Source organism: Budorcas taxicolor, chromosome 18 (assembly GCF_023091745.1).
Source record: "Budorcas taxicolor isolate Tak-1 chromosome 18, Takin1.1, whole genome shotgun sequence".
Classification (NCBI taxonomy): domain Eukaryota; kingdom Metazoa; phylum Chordata; class Mammalia; order Artiodactyla; family Bovidae; genus Budorcas; species Budorcas taxicolor.
This window is the reverse complement of record NC_068927.1, coordinates 56,470,328-56,490,040: the sequence shown is the minus strand read 5'-3', so window position 1 is coordinate 56,490,040 and position 19,713 is coordinate 56,470,328. Positions and strand designations below refer to the sequence as shown.

Genomic DNA, 19,713 nt, shown 5'->3' with positions numbered 1-19,713 from the left:
ATCCCCTCCGTGGCGCATCGAGTAGCCCGCGCAGGAGAGAGACGCTTTTATTCTCAGGGTCACGGGTGGGGTGCTTCGGAGGCCTGATCTGGGTTGGGGCTCGGGTCGGGACCGGGGTCGGAGTCCGGACTGGCGTCCTCGGGGTCCACGTCCCAGGGGAAGGTCGGCAGCCCTCGCATCTGCTCGCGGTAGACGCGGTCGAAGGCTTCACTCTGCGCCAGCGTGAAGTGGTTCTTCCAGTCCCCGCAGACCCCTGGAGGGAGCGGAGGGAAGGCGGAGCTGAGGCGCCGCCGGAGCGTCGTGCCCCCGCCCCCAAGACGCCAGCAGCCTCTCTCCCACCTCCTGGCCTCTGCCGCAGCGCTGTCCTTCCCCTCCCCGCACCCATATCTCCATTTTGCTGACGGCTGACACTCTATTGCTGGCCACCAGTCGCCCGGCCAGACCCCCGGGCACCATTCTTGCCCCTGCCCGTCAGGCTCTCTCTGCCCTGCTCACCCCTCCAGCAGACCTCTCCCCTTCTCCCACCAAGCTCTTGAATCTCTACCCAGAGCATCCGGCTCCCCGTCTAGCATCCTTCCCCGGCTTTGTATCACCTCCTCTTCCACCTGTCCTTCACCTCCCTGGCTAGAACAGGGATTCCTGCCTCCAGCGCTGCTCGGACACTGGGAGCCCGTGCTTTCAAGGATCGCGCTGAAGGCGTGCGTCTCACAGCCACGGAGCAGGTGAGGGGTGTGACTGCTAGCTCCATGTGCCCCGAGGCAAACACTTGGCCCCCTCAAGTTGCTTTTTTTAAAAAAATTTATCTTAGCAAATTATTAATTTTTACTTTTTGGGTTGTTTGTTTTGTTTGGCCTTACCACACAGAATGTGAGATCTTACTTCTCAGGCCAGGGATGGAACCTGGACTCCCTTAACCGCTGGACCAGTGGGGAAATCCCCCCTCAAGTTTCTCATCTCATGCGGTGATCAGGGGCACCAGCCATTACTTGGAATCCTGGGGCCAAAGTCATTTGGGTCACAGTGTTTTGAATTTTCGCAAATGCATATACCACGTTACATGACACCCCTAGTGAGGTTTCGGGGGGGCGCTCCCTGTGATGGGCTGACTAGTGGCGCCCCCCCCCCCCAGATGTCTATGACCTGACCCTTCAAACCTATGTACATGTGACCCGACATGGCAAAAGGGACTTCGCAGGTGTGATTAAGGTAAAGATGTTAATGTTCAATGGCAAACATTCTTATAAGAGGGGCTTCCCAGGTGGCTCTAGCAGTAAAGAACCCACTTGCCAATGCAGGAGGTGTAAGAGATGCGGGTTCAGTCCCTGGGTCGGGGAGACCCCCTGGTCCAGCATTGTTGCCTGGAGACTCCCATGGACAGAGGAGCCTAGCGGGCTGCAGTCCACGGAATCTCAGACTTATTCAACTGTAGCAACTTAGCACCCACTCACTCATCATTATAAGAGGGCGCGGGGTGGTCAGAGTCAGAGAGCAGAAGATGCTTTGAAGATGGAGGAAGGGACCACGAGCCGGGGAATACAGGCAGGTCTGAAAGCTGTGAAGGCAGGGAATTCGTTCCCCCCAGAGCCTCCACAGAAAACACGGTCCTGACACCTTAATTTTAGCTCAGTGAGTCTGACTTTGGACTTCTGACATCCAAAATGATAAGGCAGTGAATGTGTGTTTTTTTTCTTTTATTATTAATATTATTTTGGCTACAACTGCACTACTTGGAAGACCTTAGCTCCCCCACCCTTGGACCACGGCAGTGGAAAGTGCTGAGTCCTGATCACTGGACCACCAGGAATTTCCCTGAACATGTGTTTTAAGCCACTATGCGTGTGGTATTTGGTTCCATTTGGTTCCACAGGAATAGGAAATTAATACACTCCCACCCTCAGCCCGTCATCCAACACTTGACTATTTCTGGGGTAAAAGTTAACCCTAAGAAGGGTTCACGAAGAAGACCCCAAACAGCCTTCTAGCGTTCAGAGCTGCTATGTCAACGCCCTCCAGCGTTTAGCATCAGTTGTGTGCCAAGCTCCGTGCTAACAGGCCCAGAGAGGTTAACTGACTCGCCTAAGACACACAGCCAGGCAGTAGCCTAATGGGGCTTGGAGCCCCAGAGTCCCCTCACCTTTCCGGAGGAAGGCACCGTGGCGCTGGTCCAGCAGGCTGTGGGGCAGCAGAGAGAAGTTGGACATGGTGTTGGCCTTCATGGCTTTGAAGGACGAGTGTGCCACGACGGACTCCAGCGCCTCCTCGCCCAGCGGCCGGCCCAGGAACTGGCAGATGCACTGCACGGAGCTGTGGAGATCCTGGGGGCAGGGGGGAGGCGTCAGCGGAAGGAGGGGACCCAGGCCAGGAAGGGGCACCAGACCCAGAATCTGGATGCCTGAGTCCCCACCCCCGGAATCTGGGGCGGGGTTTGGGATTCTGCCTCTTTGCTTCAGTTTCCCCGCCTCCAGGTGGAGGGGTTGGGCCGTGGCTTCTGGGGTTTCCTGCGGTGTGGGCTTTTGGAGGGTTTTGTAGGGGCAAGGGAAAGATGGGGCTGGGTCGGAGGTCACAGCAGAAGGCAGGGGTCAGTCCACCATCTCATGCAGAATGAACTCTCCTTCAGATTCAAAATTGGTCTGTGCCCAACCCTGCCCCGCTCCAGGTCCCAGAAGAGCCCTACCATTCACCCAGGGCCAAACTCCTGGCCTGGCCTCAGCTCCCCTTCCTCCCTACCCACTCACCCTCTTGCCCCTGTCAGTCATCAGCCCCTGAGCCTCCTGCTTCAGCTCTCTGCCGCCTCCCCTCCTCTGTGCCCCCACAGCCCCTAGCCCTGGCCCGGCCTCATTCTCTCCCTGTGAACTCTCACCCCAGCCTCCGCCCTGGCCTTCTCCTGGCCTCCCTGCCTCCAGTTCCCCACACTCAAAGCTGACCCTGTTTCTCCCCTACTTCCAGCCCTCCTGTGGCTTCCCAGTGCCCCAATCCCCAGGCCTGGCTTTTATATATATATTTAACTGTACCAGGTCTTAGTTGGGACATATGAGATCTAGTTCCCTGACCAGGGATCGAACTCAGGCCCCCTACACTGGGAGCATGGAGTCTTAGCCACTGGACCACCAGGGAAGTCCCCCCTCTCCTCCAACTCCCACCAGGTCTGGCTTTTAAGGCCAGGTGTGGCTGGGTCTTTCATCTCCTTCCCTGCACGGTCCTCCCTGTGGGATTTGGCACAGGGCTGTCACAATGCCCTGCACCACCCTTCTCTGCCTGGCAAACTTACCCCTCCAGATGCCACCCAAACATCACCTCCCTCATGACTGATGGTTCAAATCGCTGTGGACTAAGCACCTACTGTGTATCCATCTCTAGTCCAGGACTCTCAGGTATATTTGTGCCAATCCTCCCAATGGCTTGGCAGAGAGGTGTCATTACCCCCATCAGTAAACGGAGGCTCAGAGAGGGAAAGACACTTGTCTAGGGTCACACAGCCAACAAGGAGCTCAGATTTGAGTCCCCAAAGTTCATGACACTCCCGTCTCTCTCCCTGCCTTCCCTGACATGCAGCGCCTGGCATAGGTGCTTGTGGTCAGTTCCACCGACCCCATGGCCCTGATTTTCCAGGTTATTCTTGGTTTCATAAGCATTTATCCTCTTGAACTGCTGATGTGTCCCAGAAATTCTAACATGTTGGCCGTTCCTCACACCTAGGGGCAGCCCAGAAGCTCTGTCAGGCTGTGTGGCCCAGTTTTTGATTCAGAGGATAAAGCTGGGTGGAAAAGATAGGAGAGGGGGTGATGCTGAAGTCTTTTCTGGATCTTTCCATCAAAAGAGATTTACCAGAGTGGAAAATAAAATAAACCCATGGGATTCACAGTGAAGAGCTGTGTGCCTCGGGCAAGTTCTCAGCTCTCTTGAGGCTATACTACCTCAGTTTGTTCCTCTATAAAATGGGGGCAATAATAATATTGGGGTCAGCCATTTAAATATACCATTTTCTGGACTTTCCTGGTGGCACAGTGGTTAAGAATATGCCTGCTAACGCAGAGGACGCGGATTCGATCCCTGATCTGGGAAGATTCCACACGCCTTGGAGCTACTAAGCCCATGCGCCACAACTACAGAGTCCGCGTGCTGCACCCACTGAAGCCCGCGTTCCTGGAGCTCTGCAACAAGAGAAGCCATGCTCTGCAATGAAGCAGGGTCCCTACTTGCCACCAGTAGAGAGAGGCCACACACAGCAGCAAGGGTCCAGAGCAACTGAAATAAAAAATAAAATATACCACTTTTTTGCAATTTAAAAGGCTGAAACCTCTGCAATTATGGTTATTATTAGCAAGATACGCCCTTGCTCAGAACGTAATCACTCTTACCTTGCACACTATACTAACACTTTGCTGTCCCTTGTCAGATGGTTATGAGACGCCAATGCCAGGGACTGGGGTTCTCACAGCAACCCTTGAGCCAGCATTTTCCACCCATTTTTAAGGATGAGACCGCTGAGGTTCTGAGGGATTTTAAAGAGGCTTTCAACGGCTTTTCGAACCCTGAAATCCAGACTCTTTCTGCTATACAGTGTCGACAGAAACCAGGGCACAAAACATACATGAAGCACACACATGGGATGAGAATGTGTCTGGGGCCAAGGGTGAACGAACATTGGAAACCTCTTAGGTTCCTAGCCTCTCAGAATAGAGCTCTGTTAAGAACACAGAACAGGGGACTTCCCTGGCGGTCCAGTGGTTAAGACTATGCTTCCAGTGCAGGGGGTTTGTGTTCGATCTCTGATTAGGGAACTAAGAGCCCATATTCCTTGAGGTGCCACAAAAATTTTTTTTTTAATTTAAAAAGGAACATGGAATGTTGGACACCTTCACTGTAGATTTGGTCCAACTAGAAGCCCAGCATCCTCCTTGCAGTCAGGCAAAGCTGCAGTCATTCTTCATGGCCCCTTCTTCCAGGCAGCCTTCCCTGATTGCCCCAGCCAGAAGGCCTTTCTCTCCCAGGTGCCTGCCCCAAGGACGTTCCACAGGGTCCAGCCAGGCTCTCTATCTGCCTCCAAAGACCATTTTCTTCCACTGCTTCCCTCTGCGTTTCAGGTCACAACCATCAGGAAGCATCATCACTTCTTGAGGGTCAGGGTTCTGTAGCATCTCACTTAACCTATAACCTCCCTTGCTTATAGCACACCTGTGGCTCCCACCTACTCAGAAAAAAACCCAAGTCCTCACTCTGGGCCCCATCCTCTCTCTGCCCTATCTCACCCCACCCCCTCTCAGCTCTGGCCTCTTGGCTCCCTTTGGAACACTTCAAGCACACTCTCACCTCAGGGCCTTTGCACCGGCTGTTCCCTTTGCCTGAGACACATTTTCCCTGGGGAGCTCCATGGCTCTCCCCTGACCTCCCTTCTGAAAATCGCACCCATGTGCATTAGGGATGCTCTGCTCCCAGCTTGCCTTTTCTCCTTTGTTCTGTGGGAAGCAGAGCTGGTGAGTGGGAGGAGGGAGGGGGGAGGGTGCTGAGTCGGGGTGGGGGGGGAGGGATCACCTGCTGCATTTCCTCGTAAGTGATAAACAGGAAGTTCTCTTTGCCCTTCATCCGAATCCAGCCCTTAATGTGGTCGAACCAGGAGCCGAACTGCACTGCGAGCAGAGAGACAGGAGGGTGAGGGACGGGGAGCCGGGCCAGCCCCCCTGGGGCTTGGAGGAGCCCAACCAAGGCCCCATGGCCCAGGCTTGGCCCCTCAGAGCTGGAGGCCTCCCTCCAAGCCCCCACCACCCCACCACCCCGTCGCTGCCTCGCTGTCTCTCCCCACTTCCTTCTTGGCCCTCCTCTGTCCCTCCTCCCACCTGGGCCTCCTCGGGGCTCACCAGCGCCCCAACCTCACGTGCCCCAGTCCTCACCTTCGCCTTTGAGGAAGTTCTCCAGGAACTGGTCGGGGGTGCCAGGATCCTTCAGCTGCCTGGCGATCTTGGAGTAGTGATAGAGCGAGACTGCCACGTCCCGGGGGTCCCGGCCCATGTAGATCACCTGTGTGGGGGCGGGGGGAGAGGGGAGAGGGTGTCAGCCCCTGAGGTTTCCTGCCCTCCAGCCCTCTCTCTTCTGATCTCTGCAGCAGGACGGACTCAGGGTAGACGTCTGGAGGGACTTCCCAGCTAATCGGGGTTCAGATCAGATAGCCTCGGTCCACAGCAGGGGAGGGCACCCTCCAGCCACACTCTGGGAAAAGAGAGGGACTGTTTTGATACCAGGTGGAGAGGCAGTTTGGCTTCAAGACATAAAGAGTGAAGGAGACAGGCATGCAGGGCAGGTGATGAAGATCATGGTGAGGGGCGATGACCAACAGAGAAAGGCAGCCACCTCTGCTTCCTATTCCCACGGCTGAGGCCCCAGCCTCCTCCCCAGCCTCCTAGCCTCCGCACAGCCCCAGAGGCTCTTTCTACACCCACACCTGCTGTGCCCTCCTTGGCCCTCTGCCCCAAGGCGGAGTCCCAGCCCCTGGGCCTGGCATTCAAGGCCCTGATGACCCAGTTCCAGTCTGTTTGCCAGCTTGATGTTCTGCTACGAGCCTTACTCCAGCCCCATCAGATATGTCCTCTCTCAAGACCAAGGTTAGCCGTGCCGGTGGTCAGTCACACCTACGTGGCCAACCTCCAACAAAAACCCTGGATGCCGAGGCTCGGGTGAGCTTCCCTGGTGGGTGACAGTCCATGCGTGTTACCACATGTCTTTCCCAGAGGACTGACCACCGTCCAGACAGCTCCACCGGGACAGACCCCATAAAAGCTGGTGCCTGGGCTCCTGTGGATGTGCTCCCAGGCACCTCTTCCCTTCACCAACTTTAATTTCCATCCTCTCTCTGTGCTGTCGCTTCGGTCATGTCCAACTTTTTGCAACCCTATGGACTGTAGCCTGCCAGGCTTCTCTGTCTGTGGGGATTCTCCAGGCAAGAATACTGGGGTGGGTTGCCATGCCCTCCTCCAGGGGATCCTCCCGACCCAGGGACTGAACCTGAGTCTCCTGTGGCTCCTGCCCTGCATGCAGAGCCTTTACCGCTGAACCACCGGGGAAGCCTACCCTTTCACGGTAATAAGCTATAGCCGTGATCGTAACAGCTTTGCTGAGCTCTGAGTCCTTACAGTGAATCACTGAGCCTGCAAGTGGGCTTGGGGACCCCTGGATCGCAATTCCCGCCACTTCTCTGTCCACACTCACTCTCTTCCTTGGCGATCCCGCCAGTCTCCTGGCTTGAATTCCTCTCTCCGTCTCTATTTCTTTATCTCTGTCTGTCTCTGTCTGTTTCCACCTCTGCTTCTCTCTGTCTCTATTTATGCACACACACATCTCAACAGGTTGCAAATATGCCCAGCACACATCACTCCTGTCAAGCCCAGATTCGTCTCTCTCACTGCCCACCGGCATCCTCCACTTGGGCCACAGCAGAGCCCCCCACCTTCCCCCCGAACCTCTCCTCCCCTTCTCAGTCCATGGCAGCCCCAGCCTCCCAGCTCCTTACTGGGTGTGCCAACCCCCTGCCGTCACCCTTGACTGGTGCTCCTCTCACACTCACATCCAACCTGCCAGCAAATCTTCCTGGTTCCAGCTTCAGAATGCACTCCAAGCCCAGCCCCTTTCCTTCACCTCCACGGCACTGCCCTGTTTGTCTCCACGGCCACCTTGCACCTGGCCTGTCGCCTCCTCCCCGGCACTCTGCATCTGCCCTCGCCCTGAGCGTCTGTTCCCTGCCTTGCAGCCCAGAGGGCGCCCGGGAAAACCTAAGTTGGTCCCCGTTTCTCCTCTGCACAGAGCCCTCCCCTGGCCCCTGGCCCCCTCAGAGACAAGCAAACTCCCCACCAAAGCCCGTATGGCCCTTGCACATTGTGGCCCCTGTTAAATCCCTGACCTCATCTCTACTCCGCTCCCCCTTGCTCACTTAGATTCAACCACACAGTCCTCCTGATTAGACCTCAGGCCTGCCACACCCACCCCAGGGCCTTTGCTCAGGCCACTGCCTGGAACATTCTTCCACCATCCCCGACACCCCCGTGGCTCCTCTCCTCACATCTCAAGTCTTTACTCAAATGGCATTGTCCTGCTGAGACCTCCTTTGACCCCTCCCCTAGTTAGAATTGCAACCCTTACCTCTAACTCCTACCCCCGCCTTCTCCTTCTTCTCGATGTGAATATATCATCTTGGCTGTATTAACTATTTTCCTTATTTTTAAAAAGATGCTTATGTAAATTTATTTGGGATCCAGGATCTTAGTCCCCCAACAAGAGATCAAACCCATGGCTCCTGCAATGGAAGCATGGAATCCTAACCACTGGACCGCCGGGGAAGCCCCAGCATTTTCCTTATCTATTCCATCTGTTCTTGGCTTGCCCCCTTTAGAGCGTGGGCTCACAAGGCAGGTGTTCCTGGGCATGTGTTTGCTGCTGTTCTAGATCAGGACCAGGCACATAGTGGCTGCTTAATATGCTGAGTTCATCAGAGAGTTGTGCTCTACCCCTCCTCCACCCCCCGATACACACACCCCTCCCTCCTCCTGTACCTTGGCCTTGGAGTTGAAGAAGGCCTTGGCGAAGAGCTGGATGGGGAGGTGGGAACTCATGAGGCGGGGGCTGGGCTGGTTAGGGAGGCTGAAGGCGCCCATGATGGCTTCACACCAGGGCGACCGCTTCCAGATGGGCACCGAGTGGATCCAGGAGGGGTCCCCGTCCTTCAGGATTAAGCTCAGGATCTCAATCATCCAGTTGGTCCCTGTTGGGAAAAACTGGGCGAGTTAATCGGAGGTAGGGCTTCCCCGGTGGCTCACATGGTAGAGAATCCACCTGCACTGGAGGAGACCCAGGTTCGATCCCTGGGTTGAGAAGATCCCCTGGAGGAGGAAATGGCAACCCACTCCAGTATTCTTGCCTGGAGAATTCCTCGGAAAGAGGAGCCTGGCGGGCTACAGTCCATGGGGTCGCAAAGTGTCGACACGGCTGAGCCACTAACACTTTCACTCCCCCCCTGTCTGCTGGCTGGATGCAGAGATGCCAGTGGAAACTGGGGCTCCTGGGGATGGCAGAGCCATAAAGCAGAAGAAGCGGGGATGCCGGAAGCTGCATGGATACCCCCCCCTTCACTCCATCCATCCCCCATCTCCACCCCCAGGGTACATAGAATTCATTCCCTATGGACCCAAACTCCAGGACAGTTAAGGGAGGAGGCTGGGTCCTTCCAGACCACATAGTTTTCGTTCTTGAAATCAGGAGACCTGCCCAGCCACACTTGTGCAGAAAGGATCCTTGGAGTTCAAAGGGGAATGATGTCAAGAGATGTTCTACCCAGACCCCTTCCAGTAAAATTCATCTTGGCTAAGAGATGCGTGTGCACACCCCTAACCCTAACCCTAACCCTAACCCTAACCCTGAGATATACCAGATATGGACTGTGAACCAGGCAAATCAAAATGATCGGCCAAAGGAAACCCGGAAGAAATGCCCCATAACAGTAATTCAAACTGCACGAAGGTGCGACTCAGAGACTCTCCCCGAGTCGGCCCGTGTACCTTTTCCTCTTAATAAATAACTTGACTTGCGTCGTGACTCTCCTTTTGATAGAAATTCTTTTCTGCAAAGCCAGAGGGCCAGGGCCCTTGTCACTGCCCACTGTCTAGTGGCTGGGATCTGGCGCTCTTACCGCCTCGAGCCAGCCACTCTCTGGCTGGGAACCCAAGCCCGGCTCTAAGCCATTGCAGGCCGAGGCCACCTGAGATCAGTCAGAATTTACAGGAATGAGAAATAGATTTTTTTTTTTTTTTGCCTCACTGCATGGCTTGTGGGATCTTTGTTTCCTGACCAGGAATTGAGATCAGGCCCCGGGCAATCAAAGCATGGAATCCTAACTACTGGGCTGTCAGGGAATTCCCGAGAAATAAGTTTCTATTGGGTCAGCTTAATGAGATTCTGAAGCACTCCATTAATACACAGAGGAAGCTGGAACTGAATTCAGGTGGCTGGACTTAAAATCTCAGCGTTATTCACCACCCCTTCTTGGGAATAAGCCCTTGATTTCTTTGGTGGTGGTTTAGTCACTTAGTCGTGTCGGTCTCTTGCAAGCCCATGGACTGTAGCTAAGCATACTGTAGGTAAGAAACTGTAGGTAAGAATACTAGAGTGGGTTGCCATTTCCTTCTCCAGGGGATCGTCCTGATCCAGGGATCGAACTCGGGTCTCCTTCCTGCATTGCAGGCAGATTCTTAACCAACTGAGCCACAGTGCCACAAGCATCACGTTATAGGAAGGGGATCTCATTCATGACCCGGTTCACAAGTCTGGGTTCCAGGAGACTGCCGGCAGGTCAGATGAGAAATAACAATAATATGAACAGTCGCTGGGTCTTAGTGTTACATCGTCCTGGATTCTAACAACTACCCTGTGCCAGTTCCCAGTGTATTGTCTCTCAGCTCCAAACCCATTCCGGGTTCCCTGTTCCTTGACATTGGAGCTGGAGAGGATGATCAGATCTCCTTGGAAACCTGGCGCAATGTGACGCTGGGTCAGTAGAGGGCGCTGGAGGAACCCTGCAGAAGGATGTGGTTTCTCTTCCTGGTTCTGCTTCTCCCAGAAGGCTTTTTTTTTTTTTTTTTTTTTTAAATTCATTTTTAGTTGAGCTGGGTCTTTCTTGTGGTGTGAGGGCTTCTCACTGAGATGGCTTCTCTTGTTGCAGAGCAGGGTCTCTAGGCACGTGGTCTTCAGTAGTTGTGGCCCATGGGCTTAGTTGCTGCCTGGGCCAGGGATCGAACCCGTGTCCCCTGCACTGGCAGACGGATTCCTAACCACTGTACTGCCAGGGAAGTCCCCCAGATGGCTCTTGTGGAGGACGGAGGCCAGCAGCGCAGTGCGCAGAAAGACGCAGCAGTGTGTATACAGTTTCTATTGTGTATAAATGCAAAAGATGGGAAACCAGGAAATGTGAATCAATAAGGAGCTCGTTAAACAAGTTAAACAAGGATTCTTGTACATCCAATGTTATGAAATACCATGGAACTGTAAAAACCAACAAAACCCCAGGAAGCTCTTTGTTTACAGTTCTAAGATGCGATGATATCAAAATACAAGGAAAAAGAAGGCAAAACCATAAAAAAAAAAAAAGAAGCAGAATGATGTGTATCATTTATTAACTTCTGTGGGAAAAAAGTAACCAAAAAATGTACGTTTTTGCTTGTACATAAAATTCTGAAAAGATACACAGGGACTGTTGGTGACTTGGGAAGAGAGGAATCTTTTGTACCTCTTTAATTTTGAACTATGAATACATGACTTTCTAAGAGACATTAACATATTTTAAACTTTAAAAAATATCTAGAATAACTAGACATCATATGCAAACAAAGAACCTTGATCTATGTCTCATACTATATGTAAAAATTATCTTAAAATGAATCTTAGACTTTAGTGTAAAATCTAAAACTAAAATTTCTAGGAGACAAAAAAGCCATCTTTATGACCTTGGTTTAGGAAAAGTTTCCTTAGCTATGTCTGATCCATTAAAGAACAAACTGACAATGGGAGCTCATTAAAATTTAAACTTTTGCTCTGAGAAGACACTGAAAAGAAAATGAAAAGACAAGCCACAGACTCGGAGAAAATGCCTGTAGAAAGCATACTCAGATTACATAAAGAGCTCTCAAAACTAAATAATTAGAAAATCAACCAACCAATTAAAAAGAGTGAAAAAAAAAAAATCTGAGCAGACACATTGCTGAAAAAGGTATATAACGGTGGACTTCCTGGGTGGTCCAGTGGTTAAGAATCCACCTGCCAATGCAGGGGACATGAGTTGGATCCCTGGTCTGGGAAGATCCCATATGCCTCAGAGCAACTAAGCCCGCTCACCACTATTAGTCAGCCCTGGTTCCACAATTTATGAAGTCTGCATGCTCTATGGCCCATGAGCCAAAGTTTCTCAGCATGTACGCCACAACTATTGAAGCCTGAGCACCCTAGAACCCATACGCCACAGCTACTGAGCTGAAGTGCTGCAACTACTGAAGCCCTGCTCCGCAGCAAGAGAAGCCGCTGCAGTGAGAGGCCCGCGCACCACGATGAAGAGTGGCCTTCACTTGCTGCAACTAGAGAAAGCCTGCACAGAAAGCAAGGAAGACCCAGAGCTGCTGCTGCTGCTGCAAAAAAGATATATGATGGTTTGTAAGCCTCTGGAAAAATGCTCAGCTTCATTAGCCAGCAGAGACATGCAAATATCACCCACAATGGAATACTAGAGCACGTCTGCTAGAATGATTTTTCAGGGACTTTCCTGGTGGTCCAGAGGTTAAGACTTCCTGCTTCCACTACAGGTAGCATGGGATCTGCCCCTGGTTGGGGAACTAGGATCCCACATTCTCTGTGGTGTGACCAGAAAAAAAAGAAGAATGGTTTAAAAAAAAACCTCGACAATATCAAGTGTTGGCAAGGAAGCAGAGCCTCTGGAGTGCACCGATCTTGCTGGTGAGAACACAAGAGGGTAAACCAGCTTTCCCAAAAGTCCAAGATGGTTTCCACTTTGGAACCAGTTTGGCAGTTTCTCAAGTTAAGCATATGTACTTCCATAAACTCAACAATTCCACTGCTAAGTATTTACTGAAGATAAGTAGAGAAGTATTTCCATGCAGAGACCTGTGTGAAATGAATTATGGCAGTTGTATTCGCCATACTCAACCCAACCTGGAAACAAGCCAAGTGTCCTTCAGCAGATGAATGTATAAAACCCGCACGGTCCATCCATTTTCTGGAGTACTCCTCAGCAGTAACAAATACAACAACTTGGATGAATCTGAAATGCACCGCTGGGGGCAGGTGTAGGAAGGAGAGGGAGGGACAGATGGAGAGAGTAGCGTGGAAACGTATGTAACACAGACAGCCAATGGGAGTTTGCTGTCTGACTCAGGGAACTCAGACCTGGGCTCTGTGACAAACTGGAGGGGCGGGATGGGGTGGGAGGTGGGAGAGCGACTCAAGAGGGACGGGACATATGCATACCAATGGCTGATCCATGTTGACATATGGCAGAAACCAACACAATATTGTAATTATCCTTCAATCAAAAATAAATTAAGAAAAAAATGAAATACATTACTCTGAGTGCAAGACGTCAGTCTCAAAAGTTGCGTGGAGTATGACTCCGTGTGTGGCGTTTTGGAAGAGGCATAAATACAGGGGCAGCAAACGGATGACTGGTTGCTGGGGGATGGGGTGAGCAAAGAGCTGATCACAGAAGGGTGTGAAGGGGTTTTTGAGGGCAGGGAAAGCACCGAGTCCTAACCATTCAGGGCGCCAGGGTGTTCCCTGAACCATTCTACATCTCAATTGTAGTGTTTCCGGTGTATGTCTTTCAAAATTCATAGAACTCCAAGCGAAATGAAAACATGTCCATAGACACATTTATATATCAATGTTCCTACAAGCCTTATTAAGAGTCAGAGAGTGAAAACAACCCAACTGACTGCTTATCAACTGATAAATGAATAAGCATAACATAGTATACCCAACAGTATACCCCTTCAGAAAAGAATCCACCAGCAGTGCAGAAGACGAGGGTTCGATCCCTGGGTTGGGAAGATCTCTGGAGAAGGAAATGGCAACCCCTTCCAGTATCCTTGTCTGGAGAATCCCATGGACAGGGAAACCTGGAGGGCTACAGTCCCTAGTGTCACTGAGAGTCAACTGAAGTGGCTGAGCACACAGGCAGTACACCCATATCACGAAATATTATTCTGCTATAAAAAGGGATGAAGCACTGACAATGATGTGTGTCAACCTCAGAAACATGCTGGAACTTCCCCGGTGGCTCAGCGGTAGAGTCTGCCAGTGCAGGAGACAGAGGTTCGATGCCTAGTCCGGGAAGATCCCACGTGGTTCAGCAACTAAGCTCCAAACACACCACAGCTACTGAGCCTGGGCACCAGAGCCTGCAAAGCCACAAGTCCTGAGCCCATGTGCTGCAACGACGGGAGCCTGTGCAGCCTAGAGCCCCTGCTCCACAGGAAGAGAAGCCACCGTAATGAGAAGCCCGGGCACTGCAACCGGAGGGCAGCCCCCGCTTGCCACAGCCGGAGAAAGCCCACACACCCACGAAGACTTAGCATAGCCAAAAATAAATAATAAATAAATAAATTTATTTTTTTTAAAGTAGGCTAAGTGAAAAATAAACCAGACACAAAAGACCAGCTATTGTACTATTCTATTTACACGAAATGTCCAGAATGGGCAAAGTCATAGAGTAAGAAAGCAGAATAACGGTGCCTAAGCCTTGGGGGTGGAGGGGTGGGGGGTGGGAGGTGACGGCTAATGGGTACAGGGTTTCTTGTTGAAAGTGAAGTGCATGTGTGAATGCCTCAATCATGTCTGACTCTTTGCAACCCCATGGGCTGTGGCCCGCCAGGCTCCTCTGCCCATGAAATTCTCCAGGCAAGAATACTGGAGTGGGTAGCTATTCTCTTCTTCACGGGCTCTTCCTGACCCGGGGATCGAACTCGGGTCTCCTGCATCGCAGGCGGATTCTTTACTATCTGAGCCACCAGGGAAGCCCTGTAAGTAATGGAAATGTTCTAAAACTGACTATAGTGATGGTTTGCACGACTCTGTGAATGTACTACAGCCAAAGAACTGTGTACATTTTCCAATGGGTGGATCTGGAAGTATACAAAGCGTATGGTATGAGAATTATTCTTTTAAGTGTTACCCAAAAACTCCTCATAGAACTCTATGTTGAAAACGGTGAATATATTTTGAAATTCTTCAAAAACATTTTGAAAAAATATCTTTGTTCAGAGCTGCGTCTCTGCACCTGGCAGACAGTTAGTAAGCAGCATTTCAGTAACCAAGTGGAGAAAATTAAGATCTTTCCTTCCGCCCTCTCTTCCTCCCTTCTTTTCACAAATATTTATTGAACGTGTTTCACTGTTTTAGGCTCAGCGAACACGGTCACGATCAAGAGGAACCAGAAAATCTACCCTCATGGAGCCAGGTTCTAGTGAGGAAGACGGCCACTAAATCAACCAATGGAAATATAATACAGTGGCTGGCAGGGAAGACAAGTGTGAGGAGAGTTCAAGGATGGAGAAGCTGTTTTAGCCAGAAAGGTCTCCAAGAGCCAGCGTAGGGGCCGGGAGGGAGCGAGGCACCCAGGGGATAGGGGAAGGGTGCCCCCTGGCGGAGGGACCGGCCATTGCAAAGCCTTGGATCTGAACAGACCAAATGGGTCCCCGTCCCCACCGCCCCTCCCGCGTTCTTCTCCCCCTTTGTCGTCGGTGTCCCCCTCTCACCCTCGGCCCCACACTCACCCAGCACTCTCCCTAGTGCCCCCCCTCCCGGCCCGGTCCGGCAGGTACCTGACTTGGGGTAGGTGACGATGAAGATGTCATCGTCCTGTACTTCGGCGTTCTCTACCAGGCTGATGCTCTCAGGAGAGTAGATGCCCACGGGGAAGAGGATGCCTTTGTACCTGAAGTATTCGCCTGACAAATTCTGGCTGTAGGAAGGTAGGGGAGACACCGTGAGGACCGGAGACGAGGCATGGACAGAGGTCACCCCTGGAGAGCCTTTTTTTTATTTTAATTAATTAATTAATTATTTTTTGCCACGCTGCCTCATGCAGGATCTCAGTTCCTCCACCAGCGATAGAACCCACGCCTCCCAGTGGAAACTCGGAGTCTTAACCCCTCGACTGCCAGGGAAGACCCAAGGGGCCTGCGTTTGAACGTCCTTCGAGGTCCCAGGAGCCTGCCCAGGGGTCCAGCTTTACAGCAGAAGCTTCCAGAACTGATGGCGACAGAAGTGGAGGAGGGATCTTGGAGCAGAGGACAGAGGGCGACCAAGGACATGGGCGAGGGACACGCTGTTCATTAGTAGGACTTTCTCTGCACCTCGTTTCCTCATCTGCAAAATAAGGCTGATTTACTAACAGCCGGTAACAATTCTGGGCTTTCCCGGTGGCTCAGAGGGTAAGGAATCTGCCTGCAATGCAGGAGACCTGGGTCTGATCACTGAGTCAGGAAAACCCCCTGAAGAAGGGAATGGTACCCCACTCCAGTATTCTTGCTTGGAGAATTCCATGGACAGAGGAACTTGGCAGGTTACAGTCCATGGGGTCCCAAGCAGTCAGACACAACTGAGTGACTAACACTCTTACTTCACTTCATAACGTTCATATGAAATGACAATGATTGGTATCTCCATTTTCTGGATGAAGACTTCAAGGCCCAAAGAGGTCAAGTGACTTGCCCAAAGTCACACAGCTGGCAGGACACACGGCACTTCACCTCTGCAAAATGGGACTAAGTGCTCTCCTTATGTATACTCTTCCCCCCAATCCTCAAGGAAGATGCTCAGTCACCACGTGCATTTTACAAACACAGGCCAGAGGAGTCAGGTGCCCTGCCCATTCCTGCACGGCCGCTGAGACGCAGAGCCGACCTGTGAAACCCATATGTGCAGTCACCCGGGAAGCCGGAACAGTCTTAAACTTCAAGCCCCTCGCTGAAGCCACTTTCCCCAAAACCCTGCAGTGCGTTCACAGAGCCATACACGGACATACTGTTTCCCAAAGTGAGATGCTTTGAGAGCAATCCATTTAATTCTGTGACTCTTTGCTATGGCAGCCTCCCTTGGGGTTTCCTGTCTGTGGCATGGGAGAGAGATAGGTATTTGGGGGACCCAGCTAAGGTGAAACTGAGCTGAGGATACATTTCACTGGACTTCTGTGGGATATTTACAAGGTTGGCCGGCACATCTGTGTATAGTTACAGGGATGGCGAGCTGGTTGGGTGCAGGAATTGCTTCTGGGAGCGCTGGTTGGGCATAAAGACAGGAAGGCTAGGGACATGGAAGTCAGATCACAATATCACACATCTAAGGGAGCTTGGCATCAAAAGTATGGAGTATGGGAGGAGACTCAGGTTTTTGTTTTTTACTTTTTGGTATGGGCTTCCCTGACGGCTGAGACAGGAAAGAATCTGCTTGCAACGCAGGAGACCTTGGTTTGATCTTTAGGTTGGGAAGAACCCCTGGAGAAGAGGATGGCAACCTGTTCTTGACTAGAGAATTCCACAGACAGAGGAGCCTGGTAGGCGACAGTTCATGGGGTCACAAAGAGTCAGACTCGACTGAGCAACTAACACTTTCACTTTCTTCACAAGGCATGTGGGATCTTAGTTCCCTGACCAGGCACATGGAACCTGCACCTCTTTGCAGTGGAAGCATGGGATTTTAACTGCTGGACTGCCAGGCAAGTCCCTAAAATAACTGCTTTTAATAAAAAGGAAGTGAGGCGAGTGTTGGACCCAGTGAGGCTGAAACCCCAGCTGACTTGCACAGCCCTTTTCTGTTATTTCTTCCTCATCTACCCAGTTGACAAATGAGAAAACTGAGGTCCACTGAAGTCTGCAACTTGCCCAGGGATCTCCCAGTGTCCTTCCTGAAGGCCTCCACCAGCTTCCAAGATTTGAGGGATGGGGAATTTCTCCAGGGCTTGGAATCAGGCTCAGGCTTGCAGGAGAAAGACAAAAAAGGCTAGGGTATTGTTTCCTCTTCGTGGGATCCCAGGAGGGTTCTGGGGAGCCCAGGTAAGGCTTGGCCCAGCCAGCCAGGGTTGCCAGAGTCCCAAGGTGGGGGGGCTCAGAGGAGGCTATGGAGGAAGTTGGCAGGTGGGCTATGGTCTACTTGCCAAGGCCTCTTTTATCCCTGGTGAGGGGACTAGGAAGGAAGGGCTGGTTGCCTTAGAGGGGTGGTGGCAGGGGCTTTGCAAGCCCTGCTTCTTAGTATCCAAAGTGGGGCAAGTGTGAATAAGAGTGTGGTTCTGAGGGACTTCCCTGGTGGTCCAGTAGCTAAGACTCTTGAGTTTCCAATGCTGGGGGCCTGGGTTCAATCCCTGGTCAGGGAACTAGATCCCACATGCCTTACCCAACTAAAGAGTTCTCAAGCAGCAACTATAGATTCCACATGTCCACAATGAATATCGAAGATCCTGCATACGACAGCTAAGACCTGGTGCAGCCAAAATAAATAAATATTTAAAAACAAATATTTTTTTAAAGTGTGGTTCTGGAGCTGGGCGTCTCGGGTTCAGAGTTGAGCTTTGGCACTCTCTAGCCGAGGTAAGGCCCAGCGCTTCATCTCTCTGTGCCTTGGTTTCCTCAACTATAAAGTGGGGATAGAAGAAGTCACATAGTGTCTTGGTTAACAGCATAAACCCTGGAGCCAGAATCCATGAGTTTGAATTCTTCCTCCCTCCAGCTGTGGGGCTGTGGGTAACTCACTTGACCTCTCTCCGCTTCAGTTCTTTCATCCATCAAATGGGGATAATAAGTAAATATTACCTCATAGGATGGTTGTGAGCATGTAAAAAGTGCTTAGAAATGGGCCTGGCATAAGAGTATGCATTATATAAGTGTTTCTTAATTTTCGGTGGGAGGATTTAATGTATCATTTGACTTGTAGTCGAGTCAAGATAGGATTTGACTCGTAGTCCATGTTCAATAAATCTGGACTAAAATTATTGTTATTATACCCAGTAATAGAGGCAACACTAGGCGTTGGTGTGAGCCCAAAGGAGAGGTTACTGGGCACAACCTTTGGCACACAGTAGGCCCTCTGCTGGCCCTCAGCACGTTGTAATTAACTTTATTGTTCAGTGATTTAAGAGGTTGAGCACAGGCAGCGGAATTAGTGATGTCACTAGTTGTCAGGCAGATTTAACCCAGTGGGCGTGACTGTATCAGTCACTAGGCAGATTAGCTGCTAAGTGCCTGGGTCTTGGCTTGGTGGGTTCCCTGTGTTCTCCGTGGGCCCTAGGCAGCAGATCTCACCTCTCTGAGCCTCAGTTTCCTCGTCTGACACGTGAAGATAACGGTAATCTCAACCTCAGGGTTTTAATCCTACCTAAAGATTAAAAGGGATAATATATGCTAAGTCCCTGACTCCTGACTGATACTGAAGACACTGAAGCTCCCTTTAGCGTTCAGGGCTATTTTAGACTTTGATCTCACCAACAGCTCCTTAAGGAAGAAATGTCCTCCCCAGCTTACGGAACAGGAAAATGGAGCTGTCAACAAGGAAAAGATCCTGTGCCCTTCAGGAGTCCCCGAAATAGTCACTGAATGCATACATGCATAAATATGAGGGTGTCCCACCACCCCTTGGGCTTCCCTTGTGGCTCAGCTGGTAAAGAATCTGCCCGCAATGCGGGAGACCTGGGTTCGATCCCTGGGTGGGGAAGATTCCTGGAGAAGGGAAAGGCTAATCTCTCCAGTATTCTGGCCTAGAGAATTCCATGGACTGTATAGGCCATGGGGTCACAAAGAGTTGGACACAACTGAGCGACTTTTACTCACTCCTTCCCCTTCAGCACAATCTCCAAATTGGGGGACTACCCCCAGAGGACCCTACCCCAGGAAGCCAGGGTGGAATCCACAGTGCTAATACATTGTTGGTGCCTAACCAGTATTCGACTGACTGACTGAATGAATGAATGAATGTATGAAGGAACGAATATGTGATGAATACGTGAATGAATGTGTGAATGAATGGACAATTGAATGTTTGAGTAAATGAATGAATGCATGAACGTGTGAGTGAATGAAGGGGGTCACCTGGGGAAAAAGTTAAGGAAAGTTAAAGAGCACTTGTTACCTCCGTTCTCGTTCCTCCAGGGTTCTCAGTCCCCAGCAATTTTAGAATCCCCCA

At 51.4% G+C, this 19,713-nt stretch overlaps 1 protein-coding gene across 1 annotated transcript in view; it reads right to left on the bottom strand.

Moving 5' to 3' along the window:
• Window positions 1-59: 59 nt before the first annotated feature.
• SULT2B1 (sulfotransferase family 2B member 1) overlaps window positions 60-19,713 on the bottom strand; it is a 35,740-nt gene continuing 16,086 nt past the window's right edge. The window contains exons 2-7 of the mRNA XM_052656487.1: window positions 15,363-15,502; window positions 8,538-8,746; window positions 5,889-6,015; window positions 5,533-5,627; window positions 2,135-2,315; window positions 60-253 (exon numbers count right to left, since the gene is read on the bottom strand). Of these exons, the coding sequence (XP_052512447.1) occupies window positions 60-253; window positions 2,135-2,315; window positions 5,533-5,627; window positions 5,889-6,015; window positions 8,538-8,746; window positions 15,363-15,502 (946 nt within the window). The remainder of the gene's footprint in view (window positions 254-2,134; window positions 2,316-5,532; window positions 5,628-5,888; window positions 6,016-8,537; window positions 8,747-15,362; window positions 15,503-19,713) is intronic.